Raw genomic sequence first — 18,564 nt, 5'->3', positions numbered from 1 at the left:
CTCTTCCAGCAGACTAGATTCCTGGAAAGGTGAGGATGAAGCCAAAGGAGCAGACACTTCCTGTGTAGGAGGAGGAGGAGGAGGAAGAGGCACGGGAACTTGAGGCAGATCCTTCTGGAAAAACGAGCAGACTCACCTGAAACACGATCACGAACAACACCACTGTTATCACCAACACTAACACCCGGACTATGGCGCGAACGCACTAAACTTAAGACAGAATCCATGAAAACGTTCATTTGCGCTTCCATTTGAGTTCTGAAGAGATCAAATTCTGATTTATCAGCCTCGAGGCTGGGCTTGGCTTTAGGGAAAACACACTGGGAAGCTGGTGAAGAAGAGGGGGGAATAGGAGGAGGGGAAAGAGCAGCGGTAGAGGAGGGAGGAGAGGGGGAGGAAGGAACAGCCGGTAAAGGGGATGACGCTGATGCCACCCGCGAAAAAGTTGGCCTAACTTCCTTATGCTTAAAAGCCTTCCTATCCCTATCCTTAACCAGCTTTACCTGATGGGAATTGTACGTGTGCCAAAACTCCTGACCCTATTCAATACACCCACTGCATGTGTTCTCCTGGGAACACTCCTGACCCCTACAGGCCGTACACAAAGAGTGACGGTCGTACTTAAGTTTAACAAGTTTAGAAGGGCACAAATTCCCTGCGCAAACTCTAGATCCAGAGAAGCTGGAATCCGACATAGCTACCTATTTCACGGAGCTAAGCTAGCTAGGTTAACAAACAAGACACAGAGTACTTCACCAAAAAGAGACGCCAGAAAGAAGCGCATCGAGAGCTGAAGTGAATCCAAACAGTTTGAATCAAACGGACGCGCGAGATGCGTTCACAACACGCCTGAGATTGAAACTGGAGCTGTTTACTGGGCTAGTCTCCTACCACTCCCCCCCACCGACATCTGGTGGGGTTGGGCCCGCCAATTATATCAGCGTTCCAAACAAAGTTTGAAAAAAATATATCTCGGACGTGTCGAAATTTAAGAGATTAAAGCTTTTACAGTGTTTTGGTAAGGCATTATAATGAAATTACTTTTTTTTTAATAGGAATTTCAGAAACTAGTTTTTTGTCAATTTTCCTTTAAGAACAGACATTACAAAAGTATCTTAAAAATATACAGTACGACAAATTTTAAAAGTAATTTGACAAATTTTTTAAGTAATTTGTATTTTTCCTAACATACAAACCTGAGTTCTTTACATATGGGAACCAGCTGTTAAACTTAAAACAAGGTGATTATTGGTAGTTGGCTACCGATGGCGGGGGAGGAAGACCTGCCATCCAGTCAGTACACATTCACTTTCCCTTTTGGCCCAGGTAGCAGAATGAGGGGTGGTAGAGGTGGGCTGTTTAAGTAAAGCCCTTAGGTTTGTATGTTAGGAAAAATATTAATTACTTTAAAAATTTGTCATTTGTTCCTACACGTATACAAACCTTTGATCTTTATATATGTGAGACATACTTTTTGGTGGGAGGATTCTGGACAAATATCTGAACTGACTGGTAGTTCACCTCACCTGGGGTCTCTTCCTGTTCATGTAAGAGCAAAGGAAGGAGACCCAACCTCTGATCTAGTGAACATGCATAGTGTTCAACTGCCAGACTTCGGGGCCTTTCAAACTATAATGGGATGTAGTACAGTATCACTGATTCGAAGAAAGGCTAGGATGAACCCAAATTGTCGGGGACAATAAAACTGAAGATAACCAATGGGTTTGTTCATTGTCAGTCCCTCTCACCCCATATGAGCTAGAATATAGATAGGATACTCGGTCGTCTATAACACCTGCTTGCACGCCTGTCCATGTGACGGCTTACAAACCGTATCTCTACCCACTGGGAGAGGAAGGGTATTCAAGAGAAAGGTAGGAGGACACACACACACACACACACACACACACACACACACACACACACACACACACACACACACACACACACACACACACACACACACTCTCTCTTTTTTGCAGCTGTACACCTTAGGCGATATGCCACCTGTCCCCAAGGAAGCTGGGTGAGCTATATGACTGCTGAGCAGCCACCACAGACCCCAGAGAAAAAGTCCAAGGATATATGAGCAATGTCCCGAAGTTAAAAAGGGGGTGAATGTGGTCTGTCATGACCACATTCCCATCCTTAGTACTGTACCTGTCTAACAGGTTCTTCCTGAATGCAAGGGGCAGACCAATGCCCCTAACCTTGTGAAATCTCACCCAGAACGTTCTGTTGTTCACCACGTCAGCTGTGAAGTGAGCCCGTTTGATTGTTACATGAAGTCAAAAGAAATGATGCTCTTGGACACCGCTTCTTGGTTGAGCCGGAACTAACAATGAGTTGTCGGCACCCAGTCTTGAAGGTCAAGTCATTTAGGTGGTAACTCAGATGCCTTTCAGTCACTTGGAAGCCACCAGGGTCCTTAGATTCGGAATGATCATACCCTGTTGACCACCCGGCGAATCAGAGAGAATGGCGAGAAGGCATAAGCCTTAAGAATTGTACCACGAGTGCAAAAGACGTCTCAAGGTGCCATCAGCATATGGTGCTCCTAGGAGGTCCACCCATCCAAGTACTGACCATACCAAACATGCTAAACTTAGCTGATCGGACAAGAAGCGGTACTTTCAACGTGGTATGACCGTTGGCTGTTGTGCCCACGGTCCGGAAAGACAGAGCTGAACAGACACAGCTTCGGTGTATCAAGATACATGTACAAAGGTTAACTCGACCGTCTTCCTTTGGAATGTCGAGGTGTCAAGACCAACTGTCCCTACACCGACCCTACGGACTGAACTTGTCTGGTATACATCCATCTTGCTTGGAATGTGTTTGGTTGACTGCTGTGCTGAATGTGCTACCATCCACCTGTGCACCTCACTGTCAATTTGAATAGAAGAAAGGACACTAGCCTCCTTTCTTGTTGGCTGTGGAACTACTGTGGTACACTTGCTTGTCGACACCATGGAGTGCCTATCCTTGGATCCTGAGGCTTGAAAAGCTAAGAAATTCCAGAATAGTGAAATGCAGGTTAGGCTAGGTTAGGTTGGGTTAGTTACCCAACCTAATCTAACTCAACTTAACCTTTAGAATTGCAGGTGACTGCTGTTCTAGTCAATGCCGTGAGGCATGAAGTATGTTTGGAGGGGAACCGTGCAGTGACACTCAAAAGAGATACCTGTCTTCTAATCATAGGCTAAGTCCTATCTGTCTTCTCTGAGAGAGGAAAGGAAGGAACGGGAAGTCCCTTGTCGAAGACCAGGACTCCTTCAAACTGCACTGAAAGGAATGAAGAAGCCGCCCATGAAGAATCGGCCTCCCCGTTGATGACGGTGACCAAGAATTGCTTGCAACTGCCGAGCTGGTTGTCTCCGTTGAGACCTGCTGAGACAAGGGCAACCGCACTGCTGTGTCTGTTAGACTCGAAGATAGTTATCTTGCTTTGGTGAAAGTTCAGACTTCCGAAGTCTATGCAGCTTTCAGGTTGCAACCTGATCCGGGAGGTTGGACCTGCCTTAAAGACGCTGCGCATGAGAGCTCACAAAGAGCAACTGATCACCAATATACATCAGGAGCCTACCTTGAATGAACGTGCACTATTCGAAGCCAAGATGAGAATTCAAGTGAATACTGGGTAGAGGTCGGAAGCTCACAATGGAGATAGGCATGGAGCAGTCTGTCTGAAGGAGTAATCAGTTTCCCTGGGAATGAAGAGGAGAAATTGGGGAAGGATTGATGGGTGAGTATTTGGAATACTTGTCCTTCAAATCCAATGTAGGACTCAAGTTGGACTCTCTGATGGTTGCAAGTACAGAACGTGTCGTTTCTATCTTGAACTGAGTCAGTTGAAACTCGTCAGGGAAGAAAGAATCATGACTGGTGTCCAATTACCCGTCACATTCTCAACAAGAGAGGGACAGTTGTAGAAACTGGAAACCAGGCTGAAGCAATTTCCACAACGTATTCATTCAACACAGCCTTGATTTCTCCACGGGGGACGACTATTCAGCAAGCTGGAATGAATTGTGGACATGAACCGGATGGTTGATGAGGAGTGGTAGGAACTTGGGAAGTTGATGTCCTACCGAAGGGCACCTGCTACCCAGGTTTCGACCACTGCTATATGATGCATAAAGCTATGGGACCTCCCCCACAGGCAAGCCATCTTAGCATCTATTTTTTCTTCTTACCCAACTTCCTCTTCCCAGAAGGGAAGTGGATTGAAAGGGAAACCTTCAATTGCTTCTGTGGTCCCAAAAGGACCAAAGAACTTCATTGACATCTCTCAAATCTATTGCAAAACTTGGATGCATGCTGGCCAGTGGCTAAGACCAATCTCAGAACATACTGTTGTAAGGGTAAAATAAAAATATGTTCTGATGGTACAGGGGAGTGCCCTGTATGATCAGTACTTACTGGATGTGTAGAGAAGTATGACCACTCAGTTGTGCCACTCTACTGACTTGAAAAGAAGAGGATCAGCCCTGGTTCAGACATTTCTACCTGGCACACTCTTGGTTCCCTGTGTACACCTCATAAATCGATTGGTATTAACGAGTCTTGAACGCTTGACACAAAAACTACTAACAACTCCAGTTGACATAACAACTGAGTCATTGAGAGAGGCTGAGGGAACCAAAGAGGAAGTCCTAGTTAACTCTTGAGCCGATCCAAAGACCGAAGACTCAACGGTAGATGAAGGCCGCGAGTGATACGTGGAAAGAGGAGACGACACATGTACAGGTCCCAGAGGATGGTCATATTCACCCTGTTGAGAAAAGTGTTGCTATGAGGGAAGTGGTCCCACCCGCGTGAATGCAGCCGGGGTACATTTCTCATATGATCACGCAAGGTAGGTCAGAGTTGCCCTTCAGATGCGATGTTGTCTCCTCCAAGGCCACTGGATGTGTTCTTCGCAACCATGGCCTCAGTCTTCATCCTAAGGAAAGTACCCGCAGAAGAAGACACTGTGACTGCATGCTCTTGATGAAGCGGTACGATCGTGGAAGTCGTTATCAACAAAACACCCAAAGACAGACGTTCCGTCAAGTTGCCATGTTAGAGGCATGGCCTTCCACAAGGTGTACAGAAACTCAAACTGCAGTCTAAACTGGAACTGTCTCAGCTCCAGCAGTGATAGAGTGCAAAAGCTGAAGGTTTGTATATGTGTGGGAACAACTGGAACTATTGAGTAGGAACAACTAAACAAATATTCCAATCCTACTTGTATAATATGGAAGTCCCTGTGGATGAACGTTGTCATGAAGATCTCGTAGAACGATTCTGTTCATCGGATGTAGTCGTTAGCTGAAACAGATGTTGGCCGCTCCAAGGGCTGCTGCAAATTCACAAACATGAGCAGGAGGGAAGAAGCGCAGATGTAACCCCAAATCACATGAACATGGGAGTGAGCTGTGCCCCAGACGTCCACGGAAGTGTCATCAATGCCCCTTGCCCGACTGTGGAAGAAGAAACACTCTCAGAAGGAAGAAGTCGGAAAGACTGCGCTAGAGCATATGATGAGCAAGAAAGAGAAAGTGGTGATGAAAATCATCAAGAAAAACTGTCCCGGGACTTCATCATCCACCAGAAGAACAACAAGAGGAGGGGGGAGGGGGCAAAGGAAGCAGCACCCCCTCCCCTCGAGACATAGCAAGAACCGTAGACAGGTGAACTCTAAGGGTCCTGCAACATCAGGGGTTTGCGTTATATCAAAAGGCAAAACAAGTTAAAATATCAAAGAGAAATGCTCATAAGGCTAAAATGAGATGATGATAACTGCGCAGCATAACTGTGTAGGAACAACTACGCAACAAGAAGGAGCGAATAAAACAAAAAGTAAAAAGAGCAGACATGTTGTAAGGTTGCAGTATTTCCAAAATAAACAAAATATCTCAAAACAACAATTATACTAAATTATTAATTTTCTTTTCGTTTTTTAAGTCCAACAGCAGGCATCAGAAGAGACACATCTGTCTCAGACCGCAGCAAAAAGATAAAAGAGAATGCGTACCGACTGGATGGCAGGTCTTCCTCCCCTGCCACTGGTAGCCTACTACCAATAATCACCTTGTTTTAAGTTTAACAGCTGGTTCCAGCTTGAGCTGAAAGTAAAGACCAATTTCAGTGAGAAATCCTTACATCAGAATATATCATTGTTAATATACAGTAGTATGATCATATCTCATTTGGAAGCCCTTCTGGAAAGCTTGGGGGTTGTGAAGTGCCATCCAGCAAGTACCATATCATATACAATGTATACTCTTCAACTCAACTGGGTGACATTCTGTACCCAGAGCATATCTTTAAAGTCATATGGTTTACATAACAGGAGTAATAAGTGCAATAAGTAGATGTCTTCTACCTTGATGTCAGAAATGTGGTTGCAATATTGGATCAGTAATTACTGAATAATGAATTTCTAATGTATTGTAGTATAATTTATCTCCTATTTGATATATTTTTAAGCACGTGTATGTTTCTGACCGTAAACTTTTTCCATTTAAATCAGTTGCTCATATGGTTGCACCCTTCAAGTCCCCAAACATGATTTTTAATTTCTTGTGTAATAACTTGCAAAATGGAGTTTTTAGAAATAAAAAATCTTTCTTTACAAAGTCAAGTAAGGACCTTAAATAAACATTAAAAGTAGAGATATAATAAACATTAAAAGTAGAGATATAATGTAAAATATCCACCACTGAAAGGGAATAGCGGCTTTGATGGAATGTGTTTAGAAAATATATAGAGTTTTTGTAATTGAAAATACTGCATTTACATTTTTTTTTCAGACACTGTCAGTTGAATTTGTCCATGGAGGCGAAGGTAAAGATGCAATAAGTAAATTTATGACTTCACATGGGTATGAGGTGTACGCTGAAGTTACTCATCCTGGGTGGTTGGCAAATGATTTTATTTTTGTCCAAAGAGATTTGCTCAATAAAATTAAGGGGAAGAATGGACAAATATAGTTTTATTAGAGCACTACACAATTGACTTGTGATGTGATATTGAGAAAAAAGTTTATATTAAGAATAGATATTTGTAAGTTTAGGGAGAAGTGTCTGATGATAATAGTATGATTTTTCTAACTGCTAATGTTTTATGGCAGTAAATATTGTGTTTGTATTTGTAACATAGTTTGCTAGAGAATTAAAGAATTCAGTGTTCCTGACCAGTATGTTTTAGGATAGAGTATGCTGTGGGTACTGTTTAAAAAAATTTTTTTTTTTATTTATATTAGAGTGTATAGTATTTTTTGTACTGTTACTGTTATAGCATGCATTTGTGTGTGTAGCAAGTGAAACTGGAGCAGTATTAGGAATTAACAGTAATGTTGCATTGAAGTACCAGTAAATTTCTTCAGTATTTGGCTGTAACCTAAGAATATACAGTGGGAAAGTGAATTAATGATTTGATGATTTATTACTAGTCTGTAGAGATTAAACAAAGGTGTAAATTATATGTACAGTACAGTAACTTTTTTGGGAAGTGAACTGGGTATACTACTTTATAATATAATATACCCTCATGTGAACATGAGGTAATTTTAACTAGTTTTATGATTAATTCTTACATTGTATATATATTTAATTTTCACAGTTCACTCCAGCTCTGTTCCAATTTATATATAACTTTGTTAAAAGGTCAGTATTTTCTATCACTTGTCATATGTTTATCCATAAAATTACAAAACAAAAATATGAAAATATTTAATAACCATGTCCACAGAATCTAAATTAAAAATGTATAGGTTTCTGGTACTGTATGTATAGTACATCAATGAAGTAACATTTATTTCCATGGTTGATTTTGCATTTGTAGGATGAGGTTGCACCCTTGTCTGTTCCCTATTAAAAAATGTTCCTTGGAACATGAAGATTCTTCCATGTATGTATGAGTTCCAAGTGTATAGTATATAAGGAAATTTCAGAGTGATGGTTCCTTTGTTATGAATGCTTTTTTTTATTAGGCATCAGTGCCTGAAGTGTTGATTGTAATGTTATGTAAAATTTTTGTAGTTTTATGAACTTAGTCTTATGTTATCTTTTTCAAATATAAATCAACAGATTCTTATATAAATTTTAGAATATCTGACAAAAAATTTTCTTTTAGACAAAAATTTTTCTTTTATAGTATCGCTGCAGCGAACTTTATATCACTGCCGTGTTGAGTCAGTTGTATGAGAATTGTTTAGATTTGGAGGTGCTAGTTATAACTTCAATATAAATTTTAAGGGCTATTTTTTTATGATCTGAAAAAGATAATATATAATGGAAATACTGTCATGAAGTTATAAAGTTCAGAAAATTAAGTCCATACTGTGTTGGCAAACTTTTTGTCAGAAAAATGCTTATGGACCAAAGTTCTAGTCAGTGTACTAAATTATATAAGAACCAAAGCTAAGGAGAATTCATAAAGTGTCAAAGAATGGAACTTAGAAAACTGCCTCATGTAGTTTAACCAGACCACTGAATCACATTTCTAGACTTGTAGGACATCCTCAAGGATTGGTCCCTAAGTGAAGGGCAAAAAAGTGGAGTAGGGTAGTTATAGTATAGAGGTACAACCCTATTTTTATAAACAAACTCCATTGCAACTATTGCACTTACTTTTAAAGATAGGAATATTTATGCTATAATGTACAGTTAAACAATAACTTTTTAAAGGTTTTAGTGGAAGGCATGGTTGGTGATTCCCTCAAAACCCACACAAAAAACTGTAGGTCATGTGGGAATCATTCACTGCAGAAATGAGCTCTCCTCTAGGCATTCTCTCACTCTTGACCTTCCCAGTTTTTAACAAAAATAGATAAATGCAACATGGAACCTATAAATAATCACAGCAAAACATACCACCCACGACATACCACAGTACAACAGGCCCACTGTTTCTTAACTACAGTACAACAGACACATATTTGTAGATGGGATTGAAATGATGACTCAACAAATTTTTGCATGATGTGAGGATTTTCAGGACCATTCCATTTTGTTAATCAGAAAGAGTACTGCCTACAGTAGACAGTGGTGGAAGTGTAGGTTTTTATGTGTAGGTTTTTATGTAACATTCTTTAAATTCCCAACTGCATTGCTTTCTACCCATTACTTTTTGTTTCTTCATTTGGCCTTGTCCCACCCAACTGTACAATTTACATTTATAAGTAGTCTGAACTCATGACCTAAACCCTTCATGCAGAAAAACATTAATCAAATAGCAACAAGCTCAAACACGTGACCTTATCCCTGGATGCAGAAATATGACACTCACAGAACATTACAATAGTAACTCAAATGCATGATCCAGTTCATGTATGTTGAATAATGTTAGTCAGAGAACATAAAACATTACAATAATAACTAAAATGTGTAATCCAATTCCTGTATGCAGAATATGTCAGCGAACATTACACCATAACTCTAACTTGTGACCTAATCCCTGCAGGCAGAGAAAGCAGGTCAATACTGACAGCTAAATATATGTACAGTATGTTGAAACTCCTAATTTTGGAAAAAATTAGGGAATTTTTTAAGAAACTTCATTTTCAATTACCCAACAATTACATTTTGAAAGAACTGGTACTTATTAGCTCAAATCTGGATTTTAATGTTAAAGATAAACCCTATGGCCAGTCCTGTTTTAACCTGCTGGTCTGGTTAGATTACATAATACAGTAATGATCATTATTAAGTAACTCGACTTTAAATTGCTGATAAGTTTAACTTTCAAACTTTAAGTGAATCTTCAACAATAAGCCAAAAGTACATTTACGACTTTGATGGGATTTTCACCACTGAGCTACTGTGTCATGAATTATCTTAATTGTAACAAAAACACTGAAGGATGTTCCAGATTTACATGCTAGATGAATATCAGAGCAAAACAAAGATGAGTAAACTTAACAGTTGTGGGAAGACACTGGACAGAACAGGTGAAGGGTAGAAGACAGGAAGTATGCCACTGGGGCTGAAAGGAGCCCTTAGTATTGTTTACAGAGCACTGCACTAGGCACTGTACATGGATTCCATTAAGGGTACAGTTCATTGGTATGAAATTACATACTGCTCTCTTGATTGCACAAGACCATTTCAAGTAAAGATGGTTTTGGAGAGAAATTTTGGTTCCGTAGATGCTTCAAAACCTAAAAGTAGCTGTTGTTATGGATTAAAACATCAGTCCTCTTAACCTGAGGATCCAGGAATGGGATTGTACAATATGGCAGCTTAAGATTATCACACAGGATGCACAAACTATCTTTGCATTTACATTTGACGGATGGAAGAAGATACAAGTCATTTAGATGTACAGTATAAAGACAGGGTCATGGTTGTTAATACCATTTCTTTTCTTCTTTGCATTTCTGCATCCTAATGGGGCAATGTATTATGTGGATTCTCGAAATTCAGATTTTTGACACTGTTGCATGTGGCATATTATGTATTGTCTGATGAGTTACTGATTACCATCTAATGGGCACTAGTCTTTCCATTTTGGTATTATTTTGTTTGAGCAAGAATGAACTGTTAATTATTTGGTTAAAGTTAAAATTACCACCTTATATTTCTTTGATTTTTGAAAAGAAATGGTTAATCCTATTCATATATAAAACTTTTGAGTATACTGTACATGAAATACATGACTAGGAAATACATGACTACAAAGTACTTATATTTTTGAAGTGTATTATACCATGGTCTCCAAAATGAATATTTATCAGGATTATTCAAAATATGCAGACAATCCTTACTTCATATGAAGGGGTGCTTTTTGTACTGGCATCTGCACATCCTAATACACTGTAATGTGGTTTGTAACCTAGACTGCTCTTTTGCAGAAAGATCTTTGACATTTGTTTATCAATCTGAATATGAATTCTGGTGTCCACAGTATGAATTTTGTTAAGTCTGCTTTTCTTATTTGTGTTGTGCTGAAGTACAAAGATACAATATTAATGGAATGTAACAATAAATTACTTTCATCCTTGATCTTACTGTTTCTTTATAGTAAAGTTTTATAAAAGTACTCACTGGTATTCTATACTACTCCCTGGTACTGTCTTGTGGAGGCTAAGTGAGCTTTGAGTTGAAGTATGTACCAAACTGTACATTTTTATTTTACCAGTACTGTAATTAAGTGTAACAGAATTTTGAAACGAAGTTTCATAGAAATTCCATTAATATTTTATTATATGCCTGTAACTGAAATAAAAATAAAAAAAATATATTTATGTCAAGCAAAAGATTGTTGTCGTTGTTGTGTAAGAGATATGCAATTTTGTGAGTATCCCTTATCTTTTCTTATAATAAATACACAAAATATTAAATACATAATTGTTTTGTTAATCTACATATTAATTCATTCATCCCAAAATAACAAACATAATTTTACTTTTGCCTAAGTGATTACTGTGCATGTCCTTAATTTGTTGATAAGCAGAGAAATAAACCAACCAAAGTCAAAATAACTACTATGGCATATGGAGTAGTTAGTGAGCAAAACAGTAGGTAATGGAAGCAGCAGGATGAAGCCAGTAACTATGACAAAAGAGAGGAGGAAATTCATTACTTGTCTAACCCTGTAAAGGTAAATCCTGCTATAAATACAAATAGACTAACTGTGAATTTGCTATGGGATTGTCACTTGTGGAAAGCTGCAAGTCAGGAAAGTTAACCCAGGAGAAAGGTAACTGAATCACTTGTAGACTAAATGTTCACATGACAGTTACAACTAAGCGATGATAAAACAATTTTTCTCCAACAGTTATCTAATCCAGTTTTGGGGGGACCTGACAGAACAAGCAACTCTACTGTACACTACAATTTCTATACTTCTGTGATTTGGAAAGCCAGTAGGAAACTGCTCCTCTCTCCAAAAGAGTTACCCTATTTTGTGCAATATCTTTGATTAGTTTAAGCTGGGCTGAACATCCTTTGTTGAAGCTACATAACACCACTAAGGTATTGCATTCAGGAATACGAAGCCTTCATTGAGAGGGACTGTATATTAGATATGTTAATACTTCCAGTAGTTCAAGTTAGTTGATGTCTCATTGCTTATAACCACTGACGTGAATACTGATTCCATGAAGTGTGGAGACAATTTTCATTCTTTGAAGTGTCTGAAATGAGACACTGATGGAGGGGAGGGGGGGAAGGTTTCTAAGGGGCAGTCTTGATAATTCCTTCTTGAAACCAAGTTGCTGTTATAAATATTTTGAAAGTAAATGAAAAACTACTTCCCTTTCTCAGAAATCTGAAGATCTCACTCAGTCACACACGAGACTCTTTAGCCTTGGCAGGCAACTCTTTCAAGAGAAAGACACTCTGAAATCAAACCAGTGGGTAGAAGGGACCCTTTAGGCAACCCTTCTAAGAGAAGGTTACTCTGAATTCAAACCTTGTTTTCCAACCTTGGACCATGGTCTTCCATGGTCTTGGGTTTGAATATATAGGCACTTCTGATCATTGCATCACTGAAATGGACATATCTGTCAATAATGCCACTATTGGAAAAAACGGTCTGGCTAAAATCCAAACCCAATTGGGATAGCGTTATTAAAGCTTGTCAGGCACTTAGTATTTCAGATCCTGTATCAGATCCTGACCTCAAGAAATTAAATGAAATGCTGATGGCTATTTTAATAAGATATGTCCCTAGAAAGGTCATCAAATTTAGGACAAATAACCAGCCATAGTGTGATGATACATGCAGATGAGCCTACCATGACAAACAGACCAAATTCAACAAATGGAGATAAAATTGTTCAAATTAAAATTACACCATTTTTGTTGAGTCTCGCTGTGCTGGGAATAGTAATTTCAATAACTCCTTGAAGAGGAAATGTAAAGGAGTCACTCAGCCTCATCTGTGGTGGACCAAATTGGCATCATCTATCTTTGGGTTAGGCTCATCTCCCAATCCACCACTATTAACAGATGATGATAGATTGGTTATTGGCCCTAAGGAAAAGGCTGAATTGCTTCATCGAGCTTTTGAAGCTACACAGTCAGTTGAAGATGTCCCTCTCCCTGATACTTGTCATCCTGAACCTATTCTTACAAAATTTGCATCTCACTAGGAATGTTAAGAAAATTCTGGATAATCTTGATACTGTAGCTAGGGGGGGAGAAGATCCTGATGGTTTTTTCTCTTTGTTTTTTTTTGAAAAAGTTTCTAGTGTGTTGTCTCCCAAGATAAGTACACAGATTCTATGTATTTTTATGTTGACATAGTATCTTTGCGGATGCGCGCAAGCTTAGAAATACAGTGCCTGTTCCAAAGGGTGGCATACCAGCAAACTGCAGTAACTACAGGCCAATCTCTCTTCTCCCTGTGCTCTCCAAAATTGCTGAAAAACTTATTTTTAGCCACTATATAAGTATGTGGAATCTTAGGACTGTTAGCTGATAGCTAATATGCATATAGAAAGCAGCTACTGTAGGTACCTGCGATATGTTATTGCGTGTGAGTGCTTGTTATGTGGTTGTGTATGTGTGTGTGTTTGTTTGTGTGTGTGTGTGTGTTTGTGTGTGTGTGTGTGGAAACAATTGCTCTTTTAGACTTGACTTGCCATTTGTAAGGGAACTGGACAGAGGTTTTGAGTGCAGAGTAATTCAAATAGATTTTAGTGCTGCTTTCAATTCAGTAAATCACAAGGCGCTTATTTATAAACTTCAGAATGTTGGCGTGGATGGATATGTTTTAGGATTACAGTACTTCAAGATTTCCTTACAGGTAGACAGCATCAAGTTGCTGTGGACGGGATCTTTATTGAACCACGACCTATTTAGTCTAGAGTTCTGCAGGGTAGTGTTCTTGGTCCACTGTTATTTTTAGTATACACAAGTGATATGGTTGTTGGCCTGGGAAACAAGATCGTTCAGTATGCCAAGATGATGCAACACTTGTGGGTGTAGTAAATTCTCCACTTATGAGAAATGAAGCTGCCCTCAGTCTCAATTAGGACATGGACCAGATCAGGGAGTGGTGTAGTCTGTGGGGAATGAGGCTGAACTCCAGTAAAACAAAAACACTATTGATTAGCAGATCTCGTACAGATTTCCTACCCCATCTTCCCCTTCAGGTGAATGGAACTTTGCTGAATGAGTCTGAAGCTTTAACTATTCTAGGTGTAACTTTTGACTCGCATCTAACTTTCGAGATACATCTAACCAAAGTTTTAGCAAATGCAGCACGAAAGTTATGTATTGTTCATAAGGCCTCACATATTTATAACTGATAAAATCAGTGCAACCTATTTTAGGTCGTCTGTGCTTCCTTTACTAGAACAGTGTTCTCTGGTGTGGATGTCTGCTTCTGCTGAAGATTTCTCTCTTTTAGATAGAGTGGTTCGTGGTGGTAGGTTTCTGTTTCCCAGCAGTATAAGTTATGACTTGGACCACTGTTGGATGTTCTCTTGTTCGTCACTTTTTCATAAGTTGTATTTCAATAGAGATCATGCACATTCACAATTGACCCCTGATTCCCTTAACTACTGAGAGCAACCAGATTTGCTGAACAGCAGCACCAATATGTGGTAAATGTGCCTTGCTGTCAAACTTCTCAGTTCCAGAGGTCCTTTATTCCTTACACCATTGGACTGTGGAACAGCCTCCCAGAGGATGTTGTGCAACTGGAACTTCTGAAGTTCAAGCGAAGATGCAATGCATTACTACCCTAATATTCTTCTTCTTGCATTTTAAAACATTTTTATCTATTTATTAATTTATTTTTTCTTTTTAATAAGTGGGATCCCCTCTTTTATGTATTTCCCTTTACCATCTCCTACTTCTTCCTAATGAACACCATATTCTTTCCATATTCTTTGGAGGCTTAATTTCAAGTCAATGGCCCCCATGGGCTTGTTCCATATGAATAGGTTTCATCTTCTGAATAATAATAATGAGAATTTACTAGTTATGGCAATGTGATGGGTACAAAATCTGGTTTTCATGTGAAAATTTCTTGCTTTTCCCCTTGGAGTTACTTGCTAGATTACTTTTAATTTGATGTTTCTACACTCCTGCCTGTCTAAAATTAAAGTGTTCTTTTGCCTTGTGAAAGACAAAACCAGTCACTTCAGAAAAACCTTTACAAGTCTTACTCTTATAAAGGTTTATTACTGCATCTGCTCTGATAATACAATTGTCCACATGTGTCTTACAGTATATTCCTCTAACTTCCGCTTTGTCACAACACCTTTGTGAACCTGGTGAAGGCAAAGTAATGTTGACATCAAAAGGAATCTGAAATCATTTTTCACCCCTTGACACATACTCCTTTAGTAATCCATTCTTTCCATTGTTCTTAATCTACAATGTATTTTCTCAGTGCTGCAATTAAGAAACATTCTAAAACAGGTACATGTATAGCTATTCTACAAGCACTTTAATTCTTATGAAATGTCATATGGTAGGAATTAAACAGTACATGATGGCTAAGAGGACACCTTCTGGAGAATTCCTGTTAATACAGGAAGAAGCCGCCTTCCTTACCGTGTAACACCTTCAATGGAATATACAGTACAGTATGATGGAATTTTACAAATCCCAAACAGATCGTTCCCAGTTTCATCACTCTTAATTGCAAGAGAATTCTGTTCCCTACTCTCAACCATGTATCAATCATTGGATTCAGGCTCTCCTGTCCTTGGGAGGCCAGAATGCCTTTTTCTTGCATATCCATTAGTCAAGTCCTTGAGACTACCTTCCCCTTTTTTCTAATTTTTAAAATCTGATGCCCATCAGAGACTGACTTGTTTTTGAATAGGCTTAAACTGAATTTTCATCCCAAAGATACTGTTGCAATTCATAGGCCAGCACACATCCGGTATTCAAATACCACTAGACAATGGATTACCTTGGTAGAAGCTCTGCCACTTGGTGTAGTCCACATTGACTTAGAACTGCGGTAATATGTAAAACATTTAGAGAAATAAATTATCATGGCCACTGGAAGTATGCAAGAAAATGATAGTCTGCAAAGTTAACCTCATCAACAAAAATATAACTTCTAAAATGGGAATATGGGCTAAACCTACCTACAAAAAGGACCTGCTCTCCACTCTGTATCTGTCTTTACACAAAAACTGGACAATCTGTGTTGCTATGTCCTACAGAAAGGGAATGGCAGATCCTAAAGCACTTGGCCCAAATTCAATACTAGGGTCAGTAACCTCTTGTAATGGAACATGATATTCTTACATTTGGCCTAGTTATTAGCTAAGCAAATCTTTATTTTGTCTATAAGGATAACACTCCCAAGAATCTGTCATAACTATTTCTACTGAATTCTAAAGTCCCACAGTAGAGCTAAATAACCAACAAAGTGGTTTTCATGAAATCTTTGTCCACCACTTACTAAATGTTTAGTTGGCAATTTAAAACGAACAATCGGATACCAAAGCTGGCACTTCATTTGATATTGTAGAACATCCACAATACAGCAAAGGGTAAGGCTCAATGTTGAGACAATACGCATAGCATAAAAAAAAAAAAAAAAAGGGAGAAGAGCTGGGCTCTAAGTACAAAAGAAAACATTAATACCTTTAGGATAATCAACATAACTAAATGGATTGAAGAAAAAAAAAATGAAGTTGTGGCCAGTATAAAATTAAGTCACAGGGTAAACTAGCTGTTAAGATCTAATATGTTAAAGTCCAAAGTTTGTAGAACACTTATTATTGCAAGTTTAGTTACGTACATAAATGGAAGATGGAGCATAGACAACGTTAGTTACCTAATTTGCCCTTTTCACTCTCTTCCCTGCAATTCCTATAGGGGTGAAGGATGGGTAACTGAGGCACAGGAGTTTGCCTATCTAAGTAGCTCACCTTTCACTACAGACAAAAAGAATTGTAACCCAAACTATCAGGAAAAGGTTTGATGTATGAAAACTGCCAAAGAATACTTGGCCTGATAGTCTACATCCAAATGAAAACCAATAAAGGCTATGCACACAATTTTACAGACACAGTATGTTGACTGTCAAACAAGAAAAAATTCTAGTTCAGGGAATAAATAAGAACACACCTAAAGGAATTTTGGATATACATAATGTTAATAGACTGAAATGTTACAAGCATACAGCTGTAACTTAAAACTGGTTATTCATGTTGTAGTCTAATTCAGAGGGTTTGGGAGGTTGGACAACAAGATGTAAGAAAGTGGGAGTGGCAGTAGGCTATAGTCAAATGACTAAATAGGGACGCTGCTTACGCCCTTTAGTAAAGCCTACAGTGCACAGCATGAGGTGCACTGATGGTGCAAACCCTCTATAGAAGGTAAAATGATAATGCTAGCCTATAAAAGTGTGCCACTGAAACATCAACACTAATTAACTGCAGCATAGTAATTACTTTGGGGCAAATTATTAGGGGTTCACCTGGATCAAGCCTATTTCTCAAAACTTTCAATTTAGAATTAGGCTATATTTCGTTCATGTATTGACTGCAAGCATCTTTTGGTATAGGCCATGTACATGGAGGGAATTATATAGAAAAAATAGAGATGAGAAAAGAGGAAGAGGCTAAATTTTGTGACCTACTGAAATGACTGGCAAAGAATGACAGAGCATCAATCTATTATCATACCAATGGTATTTTGGTGGGGCCTCACAGTTTCCTTAAGAAACTTTGGTAGACTTTATCTTCTGTATTTAATGCATTCCTGGATCCAAAGGGTTACCTCAGGGAAACTGATAGTGCCGGAAACCTTATTGGTAAATAAAAATCCTACATCTTTATGTAAATTCCATTAAAGAACATCAAAACCTTACTTGTGCACTAAGTTCTTGCTTCCAGACTTGACATTCTGGGTTTACTTAACTGTTGAAGTATGAATTACTGACAGAGTTGCCACTACGTCGAGTTTAGCTACGCTGCAGTAACCATTAGTACTCTCCTGGACGTTACCTTAGTATTGGCGATTTATGTTTCTCCCCCTGCCTGCAGATTAAAGCCGATGTAAATTGATTGTGGTTTAGGATAAATAAAAACGAGGGGCTTGTACATGTCTTAGACCCACAACATTATATAATCTTGTTTCATTTAGATTTACTGTGATCTAACAATGATGTAGCTGGAATTACTTGGTTGTCAGATTGCATACTGTTACTTACGCTGGATGACTGTACAATATCGACAAATCATTACAGTATTCTCTTACGAGAGGGTAACGTGACATACACGACGTAAGTTCAGTGTAAAAAAAAGGCATAATACTAAAGTAAGCTTATGACTGACTTTGGTAATTTCACTTGGATAACTTAAAACAAATCAACTGAACAACAAACAATAGGCACAGGCCCATGCAGGTAATACAGTGTTTTCTAACTGGAAACACGGTATACTAAAATGATCATGAGGGCTGTATCATTCTTGATTATTTCCATCATGAGCTTGTCTTGAATTTCATTTGTAAAATACGAATTTGTAAAAATATGCTTTTCCCTAAGACGTTTCACATAAAAATCAAGTAGTCAAATATATATACCTGTAGATGACAAATGCTATTGATAAATTGCAGAACACAGAGCAAAATCCAGGTATCAGGAGGGCCA

General features: G+C 38.6%; 1 protein-coding gene and 1 long non-coding RNA gene across 4 annotated transcripts in view; one reads left to right on the top strand and one right to left on the bottom strand.

Moving 5' to 3' along the window:
- Positions 1-11,348, top strand: part of LOC136838650 (uncharacterized) — a 102,579-nt gene extending 91,231 nt beyond the window's left edge. For both annotated transcript variants that reach the window (XM_067103963.1, XM_067103962.1), the window contains exon 7: positions 6,798-11,348. In XM_067103963.1, coding sequence (XP_066960064.1) covers positions 6,798-6,977 — 180 coding nt within the window. In that variant the 3' untranslated portion in view covers positions 6,978-11,348. The remainder of the gene's footprint in view (positions 1-6,797) is intronic.
- LOC136838651 (uncharacterized) overlaps positions 5,846-18,564 on the bottom strand; it is a 129,097-nt gene continuing 116,378 nt past the window's right edge. Inside the window, exons 3-4 of one of the 2 annotated variants that reach the window (XR_010853068.1) lie at positions 17,782-17,950; positions 5,846-6,110 (exon numbers count right to left, since the gene is read on the bottom strand). This is a non-coding gene — a long non-coding RNA (uncharacterized lncRNA). The remainder of the gene's footprint in view (positions 6,111-17,781; positions 17,951-18,564) is intronic. The other variant, XR_010853067.1, reaches the window with a different exon arrangement.

This window comes from Macrobrachium rosenbergii, chromosome 5 (assembly GCF_040412425.1).
Source record: "Macrobrachium rosenbergii isolate ZJJX-2024 chromosome 5, ASM4041242v1, whole genome shotgun sequence".
NCBI lineage: Eukaryota > Metazoa > Arthropoda > Malacostraca > Decapoda > Palaemonidae > Macrobrachium > Macrobrachium rosenbergii.
Note: the sequence above shows the minus strand (reverse complement) of the source record. Positions and strands in the feature narration are given on the sequence as shown.